At 38.9% G+C, this 27,898-nt stretch overlaps 1 protein-coding gene and 1 long non-coding RNA gene across 10 annotated transcripts in view; one reads left to right on the top strand and one right to left on the bottom strand.

The window, feature by feature from the left end:
• The window catches only part of LOC134211848 (E3 SUMO-protein ligase PIAS2), a 36,747-nt gene extending 13,343 nt beyond the window's left edge, over positions 1-23,404 (bottom strand). For 3 of the 9 annotated variants that reach the window (XR_009979118.1, XR_009979117.1, XM_062689163.1), the window contains exons 1-7: positions 23,005-23,403; positions 2,180-2,343; positions 1,573-2,119; positions 1,041-1,281; positions 860-965; positions 582-710; positions 356-522 (exon numbers count right to left, since the gene is read on the bottom strand). Coding sequence is in view for 7 of the 9 variants with exons in the window: in XM_062689163.1 (XP_062545147.1) it covers positions 356-522; positions 582-710; positions 860-965; positions 1,041-1,281; positions 1,573-2,119; positions 2,180-2,343; positions 23,005-23,046 (1,396 nt within the window). In the remaining 2 variants the exon portion in view is untranslated. Of the gene's footprint in view, positions 1-355; positions 523-581; positions 711-859; positions 966-1,040; positions 1,282-1,572; positions 2,120-2,179; positions 2,344-5,118; positions 5,437-23,004 lie in introns of those variants that run through there. The other 6 variants (XM_062689160.1, XM_062689162.1, XM_062689161.1 and 3 more) reach the window with 5 other exon arrangements.
• LOC134215993 (uncharacterized) lies at positions 14,900-15,782 on the top strand. The gene is made up of 3 exons (XR_009980418.1): positions 14,900-15,334; positions 15,444-15,553; positions 15,644-15,782. It is a non-coding gene; the product is annotated as an uncharacterized LOC134215993 (long non-coding RNA).
• Positions 23,405-27,898: the final 4,494 nt, after the last annotated feature.

The raw sequence follows: 27,898 nt of genomic DNA, 5'->3' as shown, positions 1-27,898 counted from the left end.
ACTCAGATTCTGATGGCTTTTCCGCAAACGTGACCTTCAAGTGGTCTTGTTGTGTAGGGGTTATCACGCCCATCTAGAGAGTAGGAGCAGGAGGTTGTGGATTCTTTTTCGCAAATTTCATATCAATTTGTCCATTTCGAAACATGTGCTCATATGCACAGCCAAGATATTTAACTTACATTGCAATATTTGCTACCCCTTATTTGCTTTTGTTTATCATACATTCACTTGTTTTTGATTAGATTGATTACGTTTTCGATTTAATACGGTCATTTTGAAATCGTCGCACTATATATGCAAAACGCATGCGATAAGTAGATGATAAAAGTAATCAAATAAATTGTAGTATACTAACCAATATCATCCGAAATGACCTCGACTTTTTGAACTGGTTTGCTCGGTGTGTCCAAATTGCACAGATCGTTGCTTTTAACGTGAGTACTCCACGATCCGTCCTTATGAAGTTGAATTTCGTTATCTTCACTAGACAACTTGTTTGACGCAAGAACTTCTTGGAAATAGCTGTAAAAAATCGAGCATTATCAAACAGTTTATACTCTGAGAATATTAGCGAACGGTACCCATCGATAACAAGATTATCATAGATGGCTGGCTTATCGCAAACTGGACAGTTCCAAGTAGGTTTTCGTTCATTCATCTGTAGATACAGCGATGCATCAAAGCACTGCAAATGCGAGCATGTCGAAGATCTGAAAATGTAAAAAGACATGAATTATAAGAATAATATTTCACAAAAGATGTAAAATCCACAAAAATCAATTTTCGACAAAGTCGTTTTTCGCTACACGGTAAATATCTCCGCGTAAAAACCGACTCCAGTGTAAGTGATTATTAATACCTGCAAGGTGTCGCCATTCGCATTTTTCCTAGCGGGCAGACTAGAGAAACCTTCAACATAGTCGTTGCAATTTCGCAATCTGCATCTTCATTCAACTTTTCTTTAACTGACCAGTGAAAAAAATATAATGAAAAATAAATGTATTGTATGACATTACTCGCATAAACATATGTTCACTTACTTAGCGCTCGTGTATAGTCTGCTGGTTTTACTCCCTTTGTTTTCATACGTTGCAGAAGCTGAGAGGACGTTAATTTTCGAACAAGGTAGCATGCGGCTGCATATCCTCGATTGTACTCTGTACACCAGGATACAGCGATGTGATTCGCCACTAGTGGCGATAGCTTCACATTTGGTGTTATATTCACCGGCCTCGGAGGGCGTTTTGGCTCTACCCCAGGCTTATTCGTGGGAATGGGGTTCTGAAAGCAAATTTAAACATGTTTAAGTTGTGTTGCTGTGAAGTAGATAAATCTATAGATACATTATTATTGCTGGTGGATGTTTCACTTTCAAGATGTATTTTTTTATATTTCATGCAAAAATGTCACAAAGATCAAAACGACTTTTGTCCCCTAACCATGATCTTCCCGACAAAGTGGTTCAAAGATGAAAGGCAGATGAGTTATCCTTTTTTCCCATCTAATATTATATTACTAGCTTTTTAATATACATAATTCATTCAGCTGAATAAAGAGGAGGGAAATACTAACCGGAAGTGGGCACAATTTGTTGTTAACCTTGACAACAATATTAGGTGGAAAGTAATCTTCTTGTTCACAAGATGTCTCCAGCAAACAAAACCGTAACTGAACCTGAATGGTATGTTCGATTTTGTTGACATTTCGAATATCCCTGTTAGTTGCAATATCGGTCGCTTGCTGAGGCGTCAAGTGGAAGAAAAATGAGCCCTCTTGGATACGCTGCGTTGTATTACTCGGCACGAGAGTAGCTGGTTTCAGTAACGTTGCTAGAACGTCAAAGAATGCAAGCTTCTTTAGCTTTACATCAGGATGTATTGGATAACCCGGGTTTGGAGTGGTTTCCGGGTATGGGATAGGAACGATTCCGTTTGCGTGAACCGGCCCGCCACGGTTATCGTTCTGAACTGCATTTGCATACTGTTGCTGATACATTCCCTGCACTACACGCGAGATTACAGGTGGTTCTGGGGGAAGAACAGGTGGTGGAGGTTGAACTGGTTGAGCTGTTATCACCGGAGTCTTAGCTGCTTGTTTAAGCAATTCTTCTTCTTCTTGACTATAATAAGAAAAACACATTCAACAAAATATATAACTATTATAAACGATTAGCTCTTACGCTTTTTTGTGGAGGTCTCGAACTTTGTATTTTAGGACCGAGATATTTTGACGAACTAATATCAGTACACGTTCAATCAGTTCGCTCTTACGACCACTTCGGCTGATATTATTTTCCCCAAGTAGTTGCTGCAGATCAGATACACGAAGCTGATGTACTAAGTCCTGTTGAAGAAACGTAAGATTTTGTTGTTAAAATAATTCCCCATATTATGCAAAGACGACAATGAATAGAATCAATTTAGCAAATACGACATTTCTTGTATGAGCTTAGCTTGATTGATTGACACCCACTACAAAAATTCCACACATTTTTATTGGCAAAAATCCATTAATTTAATTCATGATTCTAATTAGTGCACACATAACCACTCTCCACGCGAAGTACAAATATAATCTATAATCAAATAAAATGTATGTGTGGTCTCTAATATGCAGTTATTGAATTTATGTGTGGGTACAAATTGCATATATTTGGGTCGCCAAATTGCAAAAATTTATGTGTGCGACAAATATATTCAATATAAAGAATTTTTTCGGTGCCGTAGTTGCTACTCCATAGGGCCCGAATCAGCTGCTCTTGCACAGAGAACCAACGAATGCTTGCTTCGGAACTAACACTCATCTTAATGTGCAAGTGCTGGTGATCTCAATTATTAGGACAAACTAACGCATGCCACGTCAGAATATCGGATATGATGGTGCAGACATTCTCCCACTACAAGCCGATAATACACTACTGCTTCGCCACGTGTTTATGCGGAATTGGAATTTGGGGGAGTGTGGGGGGTTATTACAGTTCTATGGCAGAGGTTCGTTTTGGAAAATGTGTTGCCAGTGTGATTGGGAAATTGATACCCCATACAGTAACGAGGTCCTGGGATTGAACCCACGATCTCCAGTGTATGAAACAGAAGCGGTAGCCATGATATGACCACTAACCCTGTTGTTTCATTCATTGTATCATTTCAATAATAACTTCAAACTCTGTTTTTTTTTTTCATATTTAACCAGCTGTATAGTCTGTTATCAAGGCTGGGCTCTCCATGTGATACACAATACTAACAGACGACCCAAGCTATGTTGTTCACTAGGTCGCTGTAGAGATGTCGTAAAATCCCGATTAATCGATTAGTAACTAATCGATCACTTTCGATTCTTGTCGATTATTGAATCGATTAATCTTTGGATAGTAATCGATTCAAAATTAATCGATTATCACAAAGATGAATCGATTAATTGAAGTAATCAATTAATTTGCGACATCCTTATGATGTCGTAAAATCCTGATTAATCGATTAGTAACTAATCGATTACTCTAGATTCCTCTCGATTATTGAATCGATTATTCGTTGGGTATTAATCGATTCAAAATTAATCGATTATCACAACGTTGAATCGATTAATCGAAGTAATCGATTAATTTGCGACATCTCTAGTCGCTGCAGCCAGGGGTCGTATTGTGATCAAAGATGTTTCCTTCACAATAAATTAATTCATGTAGGTCTATGTGCAGAAGTCGTATACAATCTAAACAAAGACACAATTTTCTATTTCATGTGCAACTCTTATTTAATTATTTATCACCGTGCTCTGCATAGATTCGAAATCTAACCTTATGCGACATGTTGAGTTGCAAATTTTGAACTGGGCACGATCGGACCTTGGATATGAAGAACTACTGGTAAGTATACGTGAAGGAAACTAATTTAAGAATTGCCTATACTGCCGTGAATCGCATATTTGTCCCATATAAATATGAAACCCAGCAAAGATGGGGCAGATATGCGATTCACGGCAGTATAGTTAATATTTATTTTACCACAAATTTTTAGCTTCACAATACGCGTGCGAATATAGCGACTTCAAGAACAAAAATTTATTTTACGATTGGATAAGTCTCGTTCGATGTATTCATTACTACGTTGAATCATTTCCCGATTGATTTGGCTGACATTAAAATCCACTGGTCAAAATATAAGTGCATGGCACATACGAATAATATGCATTTTATTCTGAGTGTAGTGTGTCGTTGTAAGAACGCTCTAAGCAGATAATTCATATCTCCAAAAATGTTCATTATTATATATCGAAATTCTAGAGTGCTATGAGAATAGATCGTATGTGATTGTAATTCATTAATTATATTAATTATGTGCAAAAACGGCTCTCTTCGCTTGCGCTCTCTTTCGCTAATATAGAAGCTTGTTTTGTATTTTAGCTACATTTGTACGTCAGAATGCTAGACACAGTTATTATCTTTAGATATCTGCCAAGTAACCCAAAGTAAACTTTAGAATAGTTGTGTAATAAATAATCAAAATAGAATAAAAGCAAAGAGATGCTCTATTTGGCACATACAACCTATACTCAAAGCAATGAGTTAATCATCCCAACAGCAAAAAAAACATTGTTTTTGACGAAAAGGAACGATTCTACCAAAATATTGCAAAATCCGAGAGATGTGTTTCACATGAAATTACTGAATTTACATTCAAACCCTAATGACCAACCTGATTCCCATGTAAAAATCTTGTTTCCGTGAGCTAATCAGTAGTTTAATTGTAATTTGTTTTTTTTTTGGACACGGAAACCTGTTAGTGTGACACTTTGTATCAGGTCAAGGATAAGTAGTAACAAGTTTACGTTTAATCTACCTTCCTTGACCTGATCAAAAGTCTTGTACTAGCAGGTTTCGTTTTTAATAGAGAATCAATTACTTATTAATAAATTCAATTACGATTGTTTAGTTTATTGAGTTTAGTTTAGTTTATTGTTTCTTCCCATGTTTCCCATTGAGAACCACTGATTTAGGCCATACTTTCTACAACGCTCAATAATGTGTATTAAACAATCCATAACAATAAAGTCAAATAAATCTAGTAGATGATTATCATTGAACCCTAATCCACTTTGTAGATAAATTTTTAGTCAACTTACTTATGCATGTACCTATTCCATTATAAATTGACACTGTTTAGCTGCACCGTCCAATCACCTTTTTTTCACGATCTCCATTTTCTGTGCTGGTCGTCGTACACAAATTAGTTCGAATTTCCGGCTGTTTCAAATCAATATCACTTTGCTACACTAGTGAATCATTTAACAATCTTTTCCAACAATCAGCACGCATAAATTCAATGAGAATTGCGAAAAAAGCTAGCAGGATACAAAAATATATTCCAGCACAAACAAAAAATGGACAACCCTTCAGTGTCGCTCGCCCGTTTCTTCACCCCGACAAAAGCAAACTGTGCAGTGGTGCCAAAAAATGACCGGCTTCGCAGTGTGCAGACATGTGATACAGAATACACCTCCAGCATGAAGGCATCGTGCGCAGTGGTTTATCATTATTCCGTGTATGGTAGAAAATCGAAAATTTTTCAATAAAATGAAATGCCAGTTATCAGACGTCGCAACTCATTTCTGATTAGTGCGCATGATAGTACATCCATGCGTGTATGATGCGCACTACTAATGACATATTTCAAATTGTCGCAGCGCGAGTGCTCAATTGCGCGGTCCGGCGGCCCGACAATATTAATAGTATAGGCACAATTGGGTTTTTAATTTGAAATAACATTTTTATTCTATATGAACTTCGTTTAAATAGGCGTAACTGTATTCGACCTTTAAATTTGGAACGACTCATACTCTGTCTATTCAACAAATTTCGTTCGACTGACGTTACTACTAGATATTTTTTTTTTTATCAATTATTTATTTCACACTCGAAGACCCTAAATTTGATGTTTAAAAGTCGGTTTAAAATACATTTTAAAAGTTTTCAGAAATCTGACTGACAGATTCATATACGTACACTTTTCGCGTAACATATGACTACGGCTTATAAACCAATACCTATTACCGGCAGGTACGATCAATCAACCACCGCCTCTCTTCCTGATATTATCCCGATTTCCAGAGCAACAGCCCCGCGTTCGAAATCGCACGTTACTATGTACTATCAGAACGTTGGCGAAATGAATGGTCTAGTGCAGCGGTTCTCAACCTGGGGTACATGTACCCCTGGGGGTACCTTCGCTGGCCCTAGGGGGTACCTCGGACAAAAATGCGTAATGGCGTACGTATTACAATTCCAATCAAAACTCATTGGTACAGTTTTGATAATTGTGTATTTTTATTTCAAAAGGTTATATTGTACATAATATGCAATGCAAGCATAATTTTTCATAACGACGTATGTAACAATTATGAGGATTCGAGAAATCCTTTGCAGAAAGTTGGCAAAACTTTTTCTAAAACTGTTTTAAAACTAAATCTTTTTTCAATACTTTTTTCCGCTGGCATGCATCATTACATGACACGTAATAAGCGTGCTTCACAGCAAAGCTCAGTTCATTCAAATTCACTGTGAAAAACGATAAAATTATACATACACCGGTATGCTACATGTACGTCGGTGTACATTGGTCGGTTTTCCATAGTTGCACGATTGACGCAACTGCAGTTTTGTTTTGTTTTGCTTTTTTTGTTACATAGGTCGCTCTCAGTTCCCATATGTTAAAGCGACGTATGTAACAGTGAGACTTCAAAAATAGAAATTTTAAACATACGTCGATTCGCAAAAAGATCGAATTAAAGAATTTTAAGATCTGAAATCAGTAAAATCGATGCGTATTATATAAAGCCGCGTGTGATTGTCACGTTGTATTAAAAACCCCGTTTTGTTTACTTTTGTTACATACGTCGTTATGAAAAATTTTGCTTGAATGCTATCAATAAATTCCAATTGGATTCTGCCTTCTACAACCAGCACAATGTATGAAAGGCTGCGGATCAAAAGATCGAACGTGCAAAACGTCGAATGAACAAAATGATTTTTTTTTTCACTAGTGCTCGGTTGCTTCGTTGCAAGAGGATTAGAAGCACCCTTCTACGCATCTCGGAAGCCTTCTTCCAAGCAGCTCGAAGGCCTCCTTTCAAGAGGCTCGGAATCCTCCTGGGCACTTCAGAAGCCTCCTTTCAAGTGGATAGGTTGCCTCCTTTCAAGAGGCTCGTAAGCTTCCTTTCAAGAGGCTCGTAAGCCTCCTTTCAAGAGGCTCGTAAACCTCCTTTTAAGAGGCTCGGAAGCCTCCTTTTGAGAGGCTCGGAAGCCTCCTTTTAAGAGGCTCGGAAGCCTCCTTTCAAGAGACGCGGTAGCCTCCTCTAAAGAAGCTCGGAAGGCTTCTTTTAAGAGGCTCGGAAGCCCCCTTTCAAGGGGCTCGGAAGCCTCTTTTCAAGAGACTCGGAATCCTCCTTCCAAGAAGCTCAAAAGCCTTCTTTTCTAGAGGCTCAAAAGCCTCCTTTTAAAATGCAAAGAAAGACTCCAAAAACCTCCTTCCAGGCTCAGAAGCCTCCTTGCAAGTGGCTCAAAAGCTCCCTTCCAAGAGGCTCAGAAGGCTCCTTTCAAGTGGCTCGAAATCCTTCTTTCAAGAGGCTCGGAAGCCTCCGTTCAAGTAGCTCAAAAGCCTTCTTTTCTAGAGGCTCAAAAACCTCCTTTTCTAGAGGCTCAAAAGCTGCTTTCAAGTGGCTCAGAAGCTTCCTTTCAAGATCCTTTCATGAGGCTCGGAAGCCTTCTTTAAAGAGGCTCGGAAGGCTCCTTTCGTGAGGCTCGGAAGTTTCCATTCAAGAGGTTAGGTTGCCTCCTTTCAAAAGGCTCGGAGGCAACCAGCAAAAGGAGGCTTTTTCAAGAGGCTCGGAAGTTTCTTTTCAAGTGGTTCGGAAGCCTCCCTTCAAGAGGCTCGGAATTCTTCTTTTAAGAGGCTTGGAAGCGTCCTTTTTAAGATGCAAAGGAAGACTCCTTTTGAGTGGCTCGAAATCCGCCTTCAAGAGGCTCGGAAGCCTCACTACAAGGCTCAAAAGCCTCTAATTAAGAGGCGAGGAAGCCTACTTTGAAGGAATTCAAAAGCTGAAAGGAGCTTCCTTTCAAAGGGCTCGGAATTATTCTTCAAGAGGATTGGAAGCCTTATTTCGAGAGGGGGTACCTCAGCTAATGCAAAAATTCGAAGGGGTACCTCTCAAGAAAAAGGTTGAGAAACGCTGCTAGTGGAATATTATCGACTAGCGGTCATGGATCATTGTTACGATATCATAGTTCTGACCGAGACTTGGCTAGACTCTCGCACAATTTCGAGCTATATTTTTGGAACTGGGTACGAGGTTTTTCGATGTGATCGAAACTCAAATAACAGCAGAAAATAGACAGGAGGTGGCATCATAATCGCTGTAAGTTCTAGGCTGAAGGCATCAGTAAGGCTGAAGGCATCAGAAGACGATTCGTTCAACACCGTGGAGCAGGTTTGGGTATCTATTCAGCTCGGAGGCCGTGAACTATTTGTTTGTGCGGTGTATATTCCTCCAGACCGAACTCGAGACTTGGAACTCATTGACACGCACTGCCGATCAGTCTTCTTTGCGTCGGAAATAGCGTCTCCCAACGATGAAATCATCGTTCTGGGCGACTTCAACCTTGCAGGAGTCGCGTGGGTTCCAACTCACAACGGTTTCCTACGCCCTGATCAGGAGCATTCCTCGTTTCACCCGGGAGCTCTCAGGTTGCTGGATAATTACAGTACTGCAACTTTATCTCAAGTTAATTGCATCGTGAATGAGAATAATCGCTTGCTGGATCTGTGCTTCGTCGGCGGTCGTTACACCGCTCCATTTATTTCCACTTTTTTTTTTTTTTTTTCTTCCTAAACAATGGAGGGGGAATCTGCTCAACAGACATCCTGGGTTGACCAGCAAGTGCTGGGTTAGGGGCCACCTCCAATGAGGGAGGCAGGACTGCATCCCCGACCAGCTAAACCGTTTCCATTGCCGCCAAGCCCATCGTCCCTTCGGTACAACCAGAAAGTAATGCTTCAAAGGGGGGCCAGTGCATAACGCACCCTCGAGGTTAGCTGCGTGTCCTTGCAGCACCGAACATCGTGACTCGCTTTTTTAGAAGAACACCATGGTATCGTGCCAGCGCATTGCCGGCTTTCCAGGTGGCCTTACCACGCCCTATGTCCTCGGAAGGTGGGCAGGGTCGACTTCGCGCCTGCTTCCCTCTGCACGACTGGTATCAAGAATGATGATGCCGCGTGCACCCCAAATTGACCTTTCTGCGATAGGGCCTATTCGCCAGCACACAAAGGGACTTGCCGACGCGGTGCCTACGCCTGCCCCAGCCTTGACGAGGACCCCTTTCCGTCCTCGGGCTCGGAACCCGCCCGGTTGACCGACGCCGCGAAAGCGACGATACCATGTTGTTCTTCACGCGGCCACTTGTTCGATAAAAGGATCGAGTTCGACCACAGGGCACCGGTATGACCCATGAAGCCGACTCCGAACCCTTGGACCACCTCTTATTTGCGCCTGAACTAGCCATTCCTCGGGTCCACGCGCCACCTTCTGTGTAGCTCCGAGACGATTTGGACGATAGCCGATAAAACGGCGTTCCAGCCAACTTCATCTTTACACATCCTCCGGACTAGGTTGTCCGGGGTAGTGTCCAGACCACATGTGGCAAGCATGTGGTCACGCATTGTGCGAAAACGCGGGCACACGAACAACACGTGTTCCGCCGTTTCCTCTAAACCTACGCACATTTATTTCCACTGCACCTGTTCCTTTGGTCAAGACTGCCTCTCACCATCCATCTCTAGTAATTGGAGTTGAGAATGACGACGTCCGCGACTATGTTGGTACGTTGGTGTTTCGCAAGGCGAATTATTGCAGTATTGCCGAAGTGCTGTCCAACTTGGATTGGCAGAGTATCCTCGACCCGGCCGATGCAAATATCGCTGCACAAACTTTTTCTCATGTCTTGGCATATGTCATTGACAGACATGTTCCAAAGAAGGTTGCCCTTACCGACTCTAGGGTTCCGTGGATGACAAATGACCTTCGTTCGTTGAAAAGGACAAAAAAAGCCGTCCTGAAAAGATTCACAAGGTTCCGCACTCTTCCCTTGAAACACCATTATGCTAGGCTGAACCACGAATACAAACGGTTAAGTCGTTTCTATTTTAAACGTTACCAGCGGAGGATACAGCAACGGCTTAAATCCCATCCGAAATCTTTTTGGAACTACGTAAACGAGCAGAAATTTGTAACCTATTCTCGGCCAAGTTTGCTAGCGTGTTTGTCAATGAGCGCCTCTCCAATCCCTCCATAGCCAGCGCAGCGGGTAATGTACCCTTAACGAATCAAACGCTAAACGCTGTCGATGTAAGTACAGATGCCATAGCAAGAGCAGCCACGCGGCTAAAAACGTCGTACAAATCGGGACCTGACGGTGTTCCGTCGGTTTTCCTAAAAGCGAACATTTCCTGCCTTCTAGATCCACTTCATCGAATCTTCCAGCTCTCCCTTTCTAATGGTGTATTTCCGTCCTGCTGGAAGACAGCTGAAATGTTTCCTGTGTACAAAAAGGGAAGCATGCGCGATATAAACAATTATCAAGGAATCACGTCGCTATGCGCTGTATCGAAGTTGTTCGAGCTGGTCGTCATGGATTCTCTAAATGGTCACTGAAAACATTATATCAGTACCGACCAACATGGCTTTATGGAAAAACGTTCCACATGTACGAATCTACTGTGTCTCACATCATACGTTACAGACAGTATGCTTGCTTGTGATCAAACAGATGTAATTTATACGGATCTAACTGCAGCATTTGATAAGTTGAACCACAGCATTGCAATCGCCAAGCTTGATAGATTGGGAATTGGAGGCAGCCTGCTTGTATGGTTTGGTTCGTACCGTACTGAGCGCCAGTTGACAGTTGCTCTAGGCGATTGTCGCTCGGAAAGCTTTTTCGGCATACCGCAGGGTAGCCATCTGGGACCGTTGATATTCCTTCTCTACTTCAATGACGTACATCTAGTTCTAAAAGGACCGCGATTATCATTTGCAGATGATCTTAAAATGTTTTTGCGCATCTGCTCAATAGCCGATTGTCATCTACTACAAGACCCGATCGATGCTTTCGCTCATTGGTGCGATCTAAATCGACTTGTAGTTAACCCGAACAAATGCTCGACCAAACTTTTTCTCGAAAGAAACAACCGATTACCTTCAACTACTGCCTGTTCGGAACGACTATTGAAAGAGTGCACTGTGTGAAAGATCTCGGTGTTCTATTGGACTCCAAACTGACATACTCGGATCACATTTCATAAGTTGTTGATAAAGCATCCAGGTCTCTTGGATTTGTGATCAAAGTGACGAAGACTTTTACAGACATCTACTGTTTGAAAACACTGTACTATTAAGTGCATATTATTCGGCAACTCGGCCGTACGAAAACTATTTTTTTGTTAAATATCTTGGCTGTGCATATGCACAGCATATGTTTCGAAATGGACAAATTGATATGAAATTTGCGAAAAAGAATCCACGTGTCTTGGAGGGACTCGAACCCTCAACCTCCTACTCTCTAGATAGGCGTGATAACCCCTACACAACAAGACCACTTAAAGGTCACGTTTGCGGAAAAGCCATCAGAATCCGAGTACCAACCTCCACCGCGGTTAGCTCTCTTTTTACAAATTGAATATCTTTCGGATGCTTGATTTGTCCAATCTTCACATGTGCTTTACTATTGTATACCCACAGCCAAGCAGTGCACATTGTTTATTAAACGAGAGGATCACACTCCATGCCCCCAGGAACTGTCTGGGCGGGACGGTATAGAATGCGAATTCAATCGCACTCTGCTGTGCCAAAGGCTTGCTTGGCTAAAGCATTTGATGAGTTTGATTGCCTTAACGTAAGCGGTCGCGTGTACTCAGACGACTAATGACGGTGAAAGACCGACACTTGATTACAATTAATTGCATATTATTCGGCAACTCGGCCGTACGAAAACTATTTTTTTTTTTTTTTTTGTTAAATATTTGAGGGTTCGAGTCCCTCCAAGACACGTGGATTCTTTTTCGCAAATTTCATATCAATTTGTCCATTTCGAAACATATGCTGTGCATATGCACAGCCAAGATATTTAACAAAAAAATAGTTTTCGTACGGCCGAGTTGCCGAATAATATGCAATTAATTGTAATCAAGTGTCGGTCTTTCACCGTCATTAGTCGTCTGAGTACACGCGACCGCTTACGTTAAGGCAATCAAACTCATCAAATGCTTTAGCCAAGCAAGCCTTTGGCACAGCAGAGTGCGATTGAATTCGCATTCTATACCGTCCCGCCCAGACAGTTCCTGGGGGCATGGAGTGTGATCCTCTCGTTTAATAAACAATGTGCACTCGCTTGGCTGTGGGTATACAATAGTAAAGCACATGTGGAGATTGGACAAATCAAGCATCCGAAAGATATTCAATTTGCAAAAAGAGAGCTAACCGCGGTGGAGGTTGGTACTCGGATTCTGATGGCTTTTCCGCAAACGTGACCTTTAAGTGGTCTTGTTGTGTAGGGGTTATCACGCCTATCTAGAGAGTAGGAGGTTGAGGGTTCGAGTCCCTCCAAGACACGTGGATTCTTTTTCGCAAATTTCATATCAATTTGTCCATTTCGAAACATATGCTGTGCATATGCACAGCCAAGATATTTAACAAAAAAACACTGTACTGCTCTCTCGTGCGATCTACGTTAGAATACTGCTCTGCGGTCTGGAGTCCAAACTATAATAATGGTGTCGAACGCATCGAATCCGTTCAACGTCGATTTATACGGTACGCACTTCGCAACCTTCCCTGGAGAGATCCGCTACGACTTCCTCGCTACGAGAGCCGTTGCCAGCTGATCAGCTTAGAACCTCTGTGTTTCCGAAGGGATGTATGCAGAGCATTAACCGTCGCCGATATTTTGCAAGGAAGAATAGATTGTGACACTCTTCTGCGACAAATAAACATCAACGCACAACCCCGACAACTGCGGAGTAACCTAATGCTAAGACTTCCTTTTCGTCGCACAAACTATGGACTGCGTAGTGCCCTCCATGCACACTTAATTTTTTTTACCGGGGTCGGTTATCAGATTACCGAAATCTCAACAGCTGAGCTCTCGGTAGTCAGCTCGGTAAACTACATCGACAACCGAGCCCTCGGTATTGCTTCCTATCTGATGAAGTGTCAAATATTACCGATATGTTCTGTAAAATCCACCGAGCACTCGATAAAATAATACCGAGCATTCCGGTAATTTCCAAGACAATTCTTGTGTCAAAAAATCAGTTTTACAGATGTCTCAGTACTTTTCTAACAGTTATTCGGTATTTTTTTACGGTACATTTGTAAAAATATCCGAAATGTTTGTAATTTTTTTTTCTAATTTCAGTCGAAATTATTAAAAACAAAACTGGTGAATTAAATATATTTTTATTATTCATTTGGAATAAATTAATGCGCACATTATTTTGTTCGTTTGTACAAAGGGGGACGACCAACGCTTGCACATCGCGGGAGATATTTTTCGTGGGAAATCGCGCAAATCCCGCTTTATTGAATATAAAATCCGATTCTTTGGAAACAAAAAAGGGAAAAAACTAAAAGTGTTCCGGAATGTTTTCAACGTGAAAATAGGCCGTACAGCAATGAGAGTAGATGCCACGTGTAGATAAAAAGCTGAAAGATCTTCGAGCGTCCTTTCTCGTCAGTTATGCCACCTCGAGGAAAATTCATCTAAGAGGAATCTGCTGAAAAAAATAATGTAAAACTAAGTTTATCCAACAAAGCTTAATTATACTAATGACACACTGGTGGTACAAGTACCATGGTACAAAAATCTTGAAATGAGTGTCATATCTATTATTGTCTTCATCAAAGATAGTCTTGGAATTATTTTCTTGTCACCTTGTACCATGGTACAAATACCACAGGTGTGTCCTTAGTATTATACTACTTACAAGTTACAACACAACACCTAATTTGTTTGATTTTTTTCTGCTCTGCTCAATTTCAAACACGAAAAGATTTTCAAAAATGGCGCTATCTCGAGCATCACGCAAGCCTACTATAGTAACTGAGGACTCGGTTTTAAATTTACCGACATTGGTAAAATGATTTACAGAACACGGTTAAAAATATAGAAGTATCTACGACAACCGGGGAGCTCGGTAGTTAACATTTTTGACTTTTCTTTCTACAGAGCGATCGGTGAACAATATTACAGATGTCAGTAATTTTCCGACTGTTAGCCGAGCTTCCGGTAAAAAATATTTTTTACAGGATAAAATCAGTAAAAAAAATTTACCGAGCTGCAATTATGAATTTAAGTGTGTGGTTTGCAGCGTGTTTTCAATAGAGTGGCGTCGGTGTTTGATTTCCACTTGACGCTAGATGTTCTCCGCCGTTTCTTCACATCATTTTTCACCGACCAGAACAATTGACACACATAGACTATAGTTAATGTATTTGTGATTGTATTGTATTTTAACCTCTTGACAATATTTTTGATTGATTCTTCATCTTCAGGTAAAACTCCGTTTCCGATATCTCTTAAAAAACACATTAATAGCTATTTTGAGTAAACGTCTCATGAACCATTTGCACCAAAGTGGTTTTTAAGTCCTTTGTTTGGCGCCTTTAACTACCATGCGGAGTATTGCTTTGAATTTTAAGCCGTTCACTTTATATTGTTTCATTAGAAAATCTAGCTTCAAGTTATTTTAAAATGTATATTATTACTAGGTTTTCAATATACAGCATAGTAGAACTGCTCTGGCTAACATATTTAAACAAATCCGAAGATATTACTACACAGAAAGAACAAACATGGTTCTATTAAATATTTTGCCCTTTTGATTTGAAAAGTATTCAATTTTATTAAAAATAAAAGTTCAATTTTCATGTGCGAAAATGATTTATTTATTTTCAAAGTGATTTTTCACGATTTAGAGTGTACGTTTAAAAGTTGCACTTTTTGATACAAAAATTGTGCAACTGCCAAAATAATCAAATAAAAATATGTTTTATTTTGCAAGTGCCAGCAACTGCTCGTGTCAGTTTTTGTTTTGTGCAGCTTGTGCAGGTGCAATCCGGCGAAAATTGTATAAAGGATAAGGGATCTGATCCAGCATCATTCCGGTGTTCTTGCATTCACCGTAAACATTCCAGAGAAATCCAGGAATCCACCGATTGAATCCAGCCAATGCGAGATGACGTTCGGGATGACACTCTGGAATATTTCCCTTCTGCCATATTGGCGCAAGTAAGTACTTCCAACCAGAGACTAATAATCCCTGCTAATAAGTCCCTGCTTCTAATTCTACTGGAGAATTGTATATGCTTATACACAATGAGCTTATGTTTCGTTCCAGCAATTGTTTGCCGTTGCCAGACGCCCCGGATTTCATGTTTAGCCCTGCCTACCATTGTTCATTTCAACAAGGATTATCTTGCTGCCATCGCAGTTAAGGCGACAACCAAGGTAAGTTTTCGAAACACTGGTGTTTTATTTGTACATCAGCTTTGCTGATAACCCACCAATTTTCTTTGTCTACTTTTTTTTATGTACCAGGTCCTGACCGTTTTGCCCACTATCGAAGTGGAAATGGCTTACGCATCTATACTAATATGGGGCCCCCATCGCTAGCTCTGCCCATTGGGTCATCAATCAAATAAGGACATAACATTAATAAATATTTTCCAAAAACAAACTGTGCAATAAGTTATTTACATGTGAAATCAGAAATAGAAAAAGGGAGGGAGAAAGGGGTGGTTATGGGAAATTTACTGAAAAAAAAACATTTTTATTCTTAACTGTGTCATTATTTAGGTTTGACAGTTTGACAATTTATTTCAAAAGTTCATAAACTTTTATTTTAGGGGTAGGTAACTGGTGGCTATCAACTTTTTTATTAACAGTGTGTTGACTTTTGTCTTGAACATACACAACTCTCTACGAAAAGGAACCAACGCAACTTTTTGTTTTTATCAATGGTTTTTTTAATAATACCAATGAAATTTCTTTGTGTGTAGATTTGAGCAAACGGCTTAAAAACCAGACGTGTTACCAGTAATGCGAGTAAACGGTGCGATTTTTAGACTTGTTGTAGGATATCCTCGGTTTTTCAGTTGAGGGATATCCGATACGATTTGTTATCAATTAAATCTTTTAAACGAAAGTTTGGGCTGAAAAATCATATTTTTTTTCTTATGGCGCTTGGTGTGATTTGGGATAGCCCCGGCCATTTATAGTAATTCTTCAGGAGGCGAATTAGGCGAATATGGCGATGATCATTCTGCGTTACAAACTATATTTGATGGAAAATTAAATTTTAATAAATGCGCGTTTAGACTTTCAGCGTGTGAGTACATAGGGTAAAATTACCAATAGTGGACCGCCTAGTAGCGGAATTTTGAACTTCCTGTCATAAGACAATACAATTTCCAACATATAAATTTCGCGTAATATCTACCCGAATAAAAAAGTTCAATAGAATTACAATAGAAATTATTGTAACAATACGATAAAATTAATTGTAATTAAAATAAACTCTATTGTTGCTCACAATAGAATAACAATTAGGAACATTGTTTCCCACTATAAATAGCAGTTCTACAATAGAAAATAGGGGTTGTTAGTTACCGTAACAATAAAAAAAAAAGTTTATTTCTTGAACAAATTTTTGCCATTACAATAGAATTTATTGCAATTGTATTGTCAACATTTTTTTGTCAATAGATTTTATTGTACGTTTATTGGAACTACAATAAGGCAATTTAATTGGTACAATAAAATTGAATGTTCATCAATAAAATGTATTGTAATTTTATGATATTGTACTTTCTATTCGGGTAATAACAAGTTCTGCATCTCCATGCATGGCACATACATAAAACACTCAAATACATGACGTTATCCGTTGAAATTAACATTCGAGAGTTTGAATAAAATGTACCCTGCAGTAGATTCCCATTAGGGTCTCGCCGACATTTCTCACCAACACGAACGCACGATTCGTGGTTGCAAACAATCCCATTTGATTTTGCCGTGCCAGCTGCTCGTGGTTGCAAACAAACTGAGTAAAAGTGTGAGTGAAATGTGCGTGTGCGTACACGCTCGCAGAAAGCCTAAGGGCCGATGCTCACGTAGCGTTTTATCAACGCTGCGTGCACGTGGCGTTGAAAAAACGCAGGTGTGCATCGGTGCGGTGACGCTGCGTTACCGCTTTTTCCCGATGCACATCTGCGTCCTTTTAACGCCGTGTGCACGCAGCGTTGAAAAGACGCTACGTAGACATCGGGCCTAATGGGGTCCATAATATATGAAATGAGATTTTTACAAACACTTTTTTTTGTCAAAAAAAAGAGTTGTATCGTAAATATATTGTTGAAATATCTGAAGAAAACCTTTAAATTACATTAGATTGAATTGTATTTTTTATAGTAAAACAATACGATATTGGATTTCTTAATTATTTGTTTATTTGTTTATTAATTATGACGGCTTTACCGTTCCACAAAGAAATGGGGCGCAATGGGGTAAATATTGTTATATTACTAATATGCAATTTTAACATTTTTTTCAAAAGTTCTTAATGATTAAAACCACAGAGAACAGACATGGATGCTCGAACAAAATTTTGTTAAAAACGTGTGTAAAGATTTAAATCGCACCTCAGCGTCGCCAACGCAGGCTGCCCGACATAAAAACTCAATTCCACTAAGTGATGGCGTTGGCATACACTTCATAAACAATATAGTGCTGCCACCTAGGAGCGAGCCTATGAGCAATTCGGAATGAACACTAGCGCTAAAAAGTAAAACACGGCAAATTTTAACCATATTTATCAGCACACTAGCACCGCGCAACGGGGGCGTAACGACATACTTTAAAATGACCAGTACAAACTTTTACACAAGCACGCGAATGAAGATGAACGTCTGTTCTCTGTGTTAAAACTTACACCTGTGTTCAGAATAATAACAGCCGTTTTTCATACGAAATGGTCAACTTTGTCAAGCTGTTACTTTGCACCCCGATGACCGATTGAGCTGAAATTTCGGCAGTGAACTACAAATATGTTGAAATTTACAAATACTGAGTATTACTTTTTTCTAATGATGCGTCCAAAAATTACCAAAATTACGCACTAGCTCAAATTGTTCAAAATAATTGCAGTTTTTGTTTTGGAAATATCAGGAAAACTATTGATTGGAATGTTTTAAATTTGAATTCAGGTGCTGCGAGACACTAAGTTGATAATTTGAAAAAATGTGGAGTTTGACATTTGAATGGGCCAATGTATCTAAAAAAAATGCTATTTTTTTGAACAATTTGTCGAACGAACGGACTGTGACGTGCCGCACGATTGTCTACCCGCTAAATTTATTGCCTTTTAATTCACTTCGTTTAAACAGAAAAATAGCCGAATTCGTTATTTATCTGTAAAAATAACCGTGCTTCGAAGCTGCAGTGTCCATAATTATCGAAAATCATTATATTTTGTTAAAAATAATGAAATCTGTTTCCAACAAAAGTGATAACGACACGTGTATATATACGGAATTCGGCCTTTACATTGAATGTTCTGGAGTGTGTGGCAGGTGTGGCAACGCATATCATATCTCATGTGTTGGTATGAGTCGAGAACAACGTCGAGCAATAACTGGAGGTGTAATATGGATGTGTAGCAGTGAATGTCTTTCCGCATTTCATGACTGGAGAAATTAAAAGCAAAACTCTTCGCTGCCGCCTGATGCCAGCTCAATTCATTCGGAGCTAACTGAGATGAAAAGCGAAATATCCACAATAATGGATACGTTGCAACGAATTGCCGTCAACGATGCACTTTCAAAAACAAATTTCTTCCACTCCACTCCGAAATCGACCGAAGATGTGATGAACGGCACAAATATTATTCGCAAAAACGATTCGGGCAGTTATCAAACCAAGAAGAACGCTTCAAATGAAACAACGGACGAACGCTATTTCTCACTAATGAGCTAGACTTTACTAAGGTGGCGCAGATCAGCGCAGCGTGCCACTAGTTGTCTCTTTCTCTCTCCCGTTGTTCTTATGCAACGCAAATAGTGACCTTAGTAAAATCTAGCCCCTTGATTTCTCACTGCTTTTATCAAACATTGATAATGATTGCTCGTTGAATGATGTTAAAACGCAATGGGCTAGACTTTACTTAGTCTAGCTCATTGGTGAAAACGATGGTACACAGCTGTCTAGCAATCCCCGCTGAAGACTACACCCAAAAAATAATCATCGTAAGGTTTACGTGAAAACATGCATGGATTTTTTCCACACCACTTTTCACGTAAATGCTACAGGATGTTAACATGAAGCAAAATATGTCAAACGTCAACTCATTTCATGGTACATGGTATGATAACATACATTTTACGTGAAAGTCCCCTTCGATCGACTATATTTCCAAGTAAAGGCTAATGGATTTTTGCGTAGATATCATTATGCAATTCATTGTATTTTATTTCACTATATAATGTAAAATACTTTAGGATACATGGTAGATTAATGTGCCAAATACAGAAAATTCACGATAGTGTTTGTTCAAAAGAAAATTGGCAGAGTATATATATGGCTGGGTGCGGTGCGGGTTGCCCTGATCTGATCTGAGTGGCTCTCCGGTTGAACTCCGCTAATTGTATTGATGCGGATCAGACAGGGCTCAGAATGACTTGTGAGGGGTCGCTACCGTGGCTGTGGTCACGCAAAATGCCTGCTGCGTTATCGACTTCTGGTGATTGGATTTCAACTGCTGTGTCAGCACGACAAACATACCTATCACGAAATAACAAAAATTACATTAAATAAAGTTCAACAAGTTGGTAGATTTTACCTTACGCTTGAAAACCTTCCAAAAAATCGAGGACGGTTAAAAAACCCAAAGAGAGTCAGTTCAGCCATGTTGCCGTTTCACTATACTTTTTCACACAGGAAAAACACGTACTTTTGACAACTGCTGTGATGCGCGCATGTTCACGTAGTATTAATATGGCATTTAGGTAGTCTGCATTAAAATATTACATAGATGGTATATGGTGTGCTACGATTTATATCTGACGCACATAAACTAGAGGAAAACAAATAATTTTCCAATCTAAGTGCAGATTCACGTACATTTAACGTTGGAATATTTTTGAGTGTACGTTAGTCTTATAAAGCTGGTGTCTAATCGTGTAGACTGCAGTTCGCTGGATTTCATATCGTTCAAACTCGTGTTGAGGTCAAAATGGAAGGATTCAGCTATGTGTGTGTCAACCTGACCGGCAGGAATAAAATTCCGAGAATTTCATCGTCGTTCTGCTAACACATGGCAACCATGAAGTCTTGTACCTGAGCTGTTTGTTTGATAGGTGTTTTGAATGATCGATGAAAAGTTTTTTATAAAGTTTTTAATGATGTAAATTGTATAATGAATGTTATGTTGTTTGTGCTTCTAAAATGCAAAGTTGAACGTAATGTTTTTGTAAATCTTATGTATTTATTATTAAGTCCTAATTTAACTGTTAACATCAGTCTATACATACAACATTATGTGTTGAAGGCGTCGCAAATAAAAATAAATCGGGGTACAAAGTTAGCTTGTCAAAGTTGACAATTTTTATTCTGTACTAAAATGTTCCAAAAACAATTGTAAGTAATGTTACATTAGAGAACTACACAAAAAATAACCTTATATGTTATAGCAAAAGAACATTCGAAAATACTTATACTCTTCATTATGCCACCTAATGAATGATGCAATATCAAAAAGCTAATAACATTCATAAGTTAATGAAAAGTATAAGTTTTGAAATGTATTTGACTAATGCGATGTATAAGTTTTTTCTCATACATTTCATTAAGCGACTACTTTAGCTTTTGGCAAAAAAGTATTAGAAATCTTAAGGCTCAAATTACCGTCATCCAGTCATTGACGAGAAAGACAGCCACGTACTCGTACCAAACCCCCCTCCCCCGTAATAAAACCACTCACCGAGGAGAAAAAGCAGTCTCCAGCCTGATGGGGGAAGTATTTTTGTTTCAAAACTACATCATCCAATACCGAAGCATAATTATACCCGGTGGCTGCTTCATTTGGTTGTATTTCGCTTTAGTGTTGGTTTTAGCTGTTGGTTGAGTTGTAAGTATCTGTCTCTCATTCTCAGTCAGTGCCGTAGAATTTTCTAAGTTGAAAAATATTAATTCATGGCGACCTTCCTAAATGAAAACAATGGATCGCTTTCATATAACACCGCAGGATGTGGCTACTTTTTATACCGTGGCTTAATTCTATGAAGCGGTACACTAATTACGTAACCAATTTTTCTAGACTTTATCTCATAGCTCCGATATTCATCTCACAAAGAACCAAACAATGGGAAGGAATTTGATTTGTTTATCATTTTTGTGATTTTGTTCAGCAGTGAGCACGGATGTTAGCAAAAAGCAGCGACGAAATTAATGCACTAATAAAAATCCACAAATTTTTATTTGCAAAAATCTAAAGAAATTTACAAATAAATTTTATGTGTGCGTTTTCACCCGAGACGTTTTCATCGAGACGAAAGTAGTTTTGTTCTAGCGTATTTTTAGTATAGATCCTCTAGACACATGACCTTTACTGCCGCGATTCGCATAAGAGTCCCATGTCGATTTTTGACGATTTTGATTTTCTGCCAGATATAAGCTTAAAATGACTTAATCTTTCAGAAAAACTGATAAAATAATAGGCTTTGTTCTAGAAATTTGAAAATCAATACCCACTTGTGTTGTCCCATCTTGCTATTTATTCGCATAACAGTCACATCCCAGACTTTAATACACTTTTGCACATAAAATAAATATAATTATGGTCCATTTAATAGTTCCATAACAATGAATACAGATAACGAATATTATGCCAAATTTTCAGAAAGATTGCTGGTTTTATCGATTTATTAGATTTTTTTCAATTTCTCCATGTAAAACAAGTTTGAAAAATTCAACGGCATATTTCTCAAGTTGAATAAAACTGACATGGGACGCTTATGCGAATAGGGGCAGTTTATGTGGTGAGTTATTTTTTGGATTGACAACCTTATTTATGCAGTGCGGTTTGTATGTTTTGACCTTCCTAAAGATTTTTTTATTGGCCACGCAAAATTTGAACAACTTTTCATAACAATGACCAAATGCTTTCGTTTTTTCACAGCACAATGCCATAAATATGACTCTCTTTTACACATACGACCTATTTTCAAAGCACTTTTGAAATACAACAAGTCTGCCAAAACTATGTCAATGCTATACGTAAATGGTTATATTATAACAGCAGATTAAGATTAATGAAAAAAACAATCGAAATCTACAAAATTTCAGCTAAAACAAAAATTGCGCCGTTTACTCGCATTACCGGCAACACTTTTGGTTTTTAAGCCGTTTGCTCAAAGCTAGTAACACCGCATCGTATTTGTTAAGATTTGTTAGCTAGATCGGTTCTGCTATGCGATATATCGAAAACCTAGTAAGAATATACATTTTAAAATAACTTGAAGCATGTTTTTCTAAATAAACAATATAAAGTTAACGGCCTAAAAATCAAAGCAAACATTCTGCTTGGTAGTTAAGGGCGCCACCAAAGGACTTAAAAACCACTATGGTGCAGATGGTTCATGAGACGTTCACTCAAAATAGCAATAAATGTGTTTCTTAAGAGATATCAAGTACGGAGTTTTACCTAGGATGAAGAATCATTTACAAAGCAATCGTTAATGCTACAAAATCGAAAATCATGGTTTTGGTTTATAAGCCGTAATCATATGTTACGCGAGGTCTTGCTTTCGACTTATCGCAAAAATGTATTTTCAAGCACCCCTACTCAATACGCTAAGGCAAATGAAGACGAAAATAAGGTCTTAACCCTAAACGTTGCCACTTACCTTCAGTTCCGTAAATTCTGCGGCTTGCCGCGTCTTTCTCATTTTTTAGAAACAATGGGAATTGTACGGCTGTTCCGCGCTTTCAACGGAAAATTCGTCAACCAATAAACTTCCGGACTTCGCTACGTTAATTATCCTGCCACTTCCAAGATGACCGTGGATCCTCAGCGGAAAAGCGAAAAACCGGAAATATTGATTGGTCACATAAAAATACGTTCACAATTACACGGCTATAGTTTCAACACAATTTGCACAAATTTTGTTCAATTACCGGTCAAAAATCAGGCAAATCCTTTCACAAAAAGTCAAGACAAAAACGACGAGCAGCACAGCACAAGCAAGCGCAAATTTCAGTTTGCTGATGGCTGGTCTGGGTTTGCGGTCTTCATTCCAGATGAAAAAAGAAACCGAGAAAAAAGCTGCGAGCTGCGCGAAACGGAATGTTTTTGACATCATCAGTGATGACGGTGATGACCATCAGTGAATTTTGCATGCACGGCACGAAGAAAAAAATCTAGCTTTACATTCAAAAACAGCATAAAATAAAAAATTAAAAGCAAAACTCGCTGCGAGCCTGCTTGCAATAATATCCAGCTTTCCACGCTCGGTAATGGCGGCTTATCGGTGTGTAAAAATCAATTGGTCACTGTACTGTTTGACACTAGCTGGAGGAAAACCCACTGGCGTTCCTGGGTGAGGGGAAGGGAAAAAAGGCCTTTTCGGCAGTGAGTTTTCCTCCAGCTAGTGTCAAACAGTACAGCGACCGATTGATTTTTGCACACCGACAAGCCGCCATTAACGAGCGTGGAAAGCTGGATAATATTGACCTCTCCCGTCAAAAATTTTTATTCGCTCAATCGTTTTTTTTTACGTTATATTATAACAAAATTTCAGCTAATACAAAAATCTTGCCTATTACTCGCATTACCGGTAATACGTCCACTCAGCCAAGAAAACTAGTGATGATCATACGAATGTCTTATGTTTTTTTGCTATAAGAATTACGTATAAATTTTGTACGATTTTCTTATGAACTGTGTGTTATTTGACAATGATTTTTATAAGTTTGTCTTATGAAAATATAAAGATTTGTCGATGCCCTTGATGGAATTCATAAGAGAATTTTATAAACATCAATCATTCTTGCATATGAGGGTCATAATGTTTTCTACACGATTTTTGTATATGCTGTGCATTCTTATAAAGCATTAGAGTCGACAAAAGCAAAAAAAAATCCACAACTCATTGTACAACTTGATATTTTATTTTTATCTAAATAATAATCACATTCTACCGTCTAAGACGAATTAAGTAACTCCATTTAATTCCACCAATTATTTCGATATCTTTGCAGATACGTATTTCGACCACACCTGTGTGGTCGTCTTCAGTGTCTCGTATTTGACTCGACTTCGTCGTCGTCGGGTCAAGTACGAGACACTGAAGACGACCACACAGTATTCTGCAAAGATATCGAAATAATTGGTGGAATTAAATGGAGTTACTTCATTCGTCTTAGACGGTTGAATACATTCCACTAAAAAGTGCTTAAAATATTTTTTCTGAATCACATTATCTCAATTCATTCGATTTATGTTTCGTCGAGATGCATCGCACCAAGTAGGAGACTCGAGAATAGTCTCATTGTCGGTATTCCTCTCATTTGCTTCTTGCGTCAACAAAGTTCTGAAAAATATAAAATATTATTTTAAAAGTGAATATAAACGCCTAACATTTACTTACATTTCTGATCCTAACAACCAACTGCTATCGAACGCGATATTTAAAAAAAATCCCAGTTGATGAACGATAAAACGCAGTTTACAAGCGCGAATGTCGAGAATAAATCTGCGATGAGAATTAGTTCGTCCACAACACTCTGCCATGTTAACTTCTCATTTCATAAGATTTGTCTTATGAGTTTTTCACATCAGAAGTAGTGATGAAAATCATAAGACAACTCTTATGTTTTATTTTATCTATAGATCACTCCCATGAACTTTATAAGATACAAGAATGAGTTTCATGAAGAGTAAGTCATTATCATAAGAAGCTCTATGAAAATGAAATTCGCATATTTTTTCACGCTTCATAAGATTAGGCTTATGATGTTCAAGAGATAGTTTAGTTGAGTGTCCGCCTGGCTTTTAGGCCGTTTGCTCAATGTAATTAACATCATTGAATTGGTTAAGCTTTGTTAGCCAGAACAGAATTTAGCTATGCGGTATATTGAAAACCTAAAAAGAATACATCTGAAAAGTAAAAATTATTGTGTATCCGGAATAAATTTATACCGCTTTTTATATTTACCGAAGTTGGATTTTTCTCCAGATACAGGCAACTTTCCCAACTTCGGAAGTAGTGCGCTGGATTCACCTAAAGATGCGCTAAACAACGCATTAATTAGTTTGACAAATAAAACTTCGGAAGAAAGTTCGGTTCGGAAGTCCCGACTTCCGAATTCTAACTTGGTGCTACGCCGACAATACTTGAAGCGAGTTGAGCGAGTTTTTTAACCAACCAACATAAAGTGAACGGCCAAAAAATCAAAGCAGAACACTGCGAATGGTAGTTAAGGACGCCAAACAAAGGACTTAAAAGTCAGTTTGGTGCAAATGGTCCATGAGACGTTTACTCAAAATAGCAATAAGTGTGTTTCTATAAATTAATATCAAGATCGGAGTTTTGCCTGTAACTAATGACACACCGGTGGTATTCGTACCATGGTACAAGTTGTACCACTATAGTGTGTCACCTTGTACCAGGAGGGTGAAACGTCTGTCATCCGCGGTACTCTACCCAACATCGTTTTTGGTATGTACTTCTGTTTTTGGTACCCAATTTCTGGGTAGTATACTGCCGTGAATCGCATATTTGTCCCATCTTTGCTGGGTTTTCTATTCATATGGGACAAATATGCGATTCACGGCAGTATACCCGAATTCAGCGCTCATTTTGGGTGATTGGTTCGTACCCTAGCAGCACACATTTAGCGAATAGGTTACTGCAACTGATATGTGACCAGATTTAGTCACAATCAAGTTGGTGCAACCAGTTTCATCTGACTCGTGCTGCTCGGGTACGCAGTTAGTGCTAATTATCGGCAATTAACTTCTCCTGGCGAAAACTTGCAATTAGTTGAGGTACATCTAACCTTTTGAGTTTGTGTGGCTTCCTAATGTCGAAAAATAGCTCGTCGATACTTCCGAAGTTTTGTAATCATGAATTAAACGAATTTAAAACAAAAAACATTGTATGCCATACTGATGGGTGGTGGATAGGCGTATTAGCCTGCTCTTCAGTCCCCTGCCTTGTACCATGCTTGGTACAACGTGGAAAACCATGGTACAATATGTACTAGGGTATTTATACTGTCGACAGACATATGATTTCCGCACAATGATTTTCGTATCACGCTGTACGCGTACAGTGACAAGATGACATACATCTTTTCTTTCCACCGTTGTATCTATATGACAGCTTGTTTTGAAACTGATTCTACCGTTTTCCAAAACTATATTTTTCATCAAAATGAATAGAAATCATAAACTGTTACTATAGTTTTTATGAGTATTACACAATATTTACCCATATTTTTTGAATAAATTGTATATTCGCGTCATAGTTTTCCAAGTCTTCGTATCCAGTTTTCCGCGAGCGGTAATGGCCGCCAGCCTGCCTGCGGGTTGGTCTCTGATTTGACGTTTCTGGAGGTCAACTGCACCCACCATTCGAGCATTTTGATCAATATGGTATATAAGAAGGCTTGAATTCACTGAATCAGCACATTTTTATATACCACATTGGTCAGAATGCTCGGAGCGGTGGGTGCAGTTGACCTCCACAAACGTCAAATCAGAGACCCGCAAGCTAGCCGGCAGCCATTACCGCTCGCGGAAAACTGGATAGGCATTTTAGCATAAATGTGCAAATTCTTGCAAATATTCCGCAGGGCAATTATTTCTGCGGACGTTAATCACTCTATTCTATGGTTTGGGGTGATTTCAGCGCAAACGGCACTGATCGTCTAATTCATTTGGACATTTTGACCGATCAATTGGGTCATAGATTCAATTTTGAATTTGTCCAAAACAACGGTACAAAACATTTTTCCCATCTAAAAAAGTAGATGCTGACTAATGGCAAATCAAAGATCCCGTATCCTTTCCAATCCCCAGACCTCATTCCAATTAAAACCCATGGGATCCTTGCACAAAATGTTTGAAATCACATACAGAACTCAAACCATTAAATATCATGCAAAAGTGACGGTAGATCTTCCCGGAAACAACCCAAGAACTGGCAAAATCAATAGGAAGACATGTTCAGAGCAAATTTGTAGCAAATAATAGGCTTACGAATTATTATTTTGCCATTGTTGTGAAAAATATCATCCGGAATAGCAGAAAAACGATTTTTACTCAGTCAGCTGTTTGTGTTTGTTTTTATTTCATATGTTAAACGGCGTATTTGACATTTCAAACAACAAATTATGTTCTGTTTCGTACAATACAACGGTCGAAGGGCAGGGTACGGAAATCATCGTGCTATCGTGATACCAGCGTGATTCTGTGTGACAGACATATGATTTTATGCTGTACAGTGATATTGTTATCATATATGTGTCACAAGTATTATATAACAATATATAACCGTGGTACAAGTATGTCTTTAGTATTTATATAAGAGCAAGATTGCCGGTGATGCGAGTTTAGGCCGTCTGGCAGCGCAGTATCATTACTTGACACTTTACCGGTCGCTACTAAACGCGCTGTCAAACCAGTAGCGCAACTGACAGGTGACCAAATTTGGTAGCGCGGTAAGAGCGCTGCTATTTAACGAACTGCCAAACGTCAAAAGTCACCGGTGCGGAATACAGTAACCAAATTGATAG

Source organism: Armigeres subalbatus, chromosome 2, assembly GCF_024139115.2.
Source record: "Armigeres subalbatus isolate Guangzhou_Male chromosome 2, GZ_Asu_2, whole genome shotgun sequence".
NCBI lineage: Eukaryota > Metazoa > Arthropoda > Insecta > Diptera > Culicidae > Armigeres > Armigeres subalbatus.
This window is presented reverse-complemented; position numbering and strand designations above follow the sequence as displayed.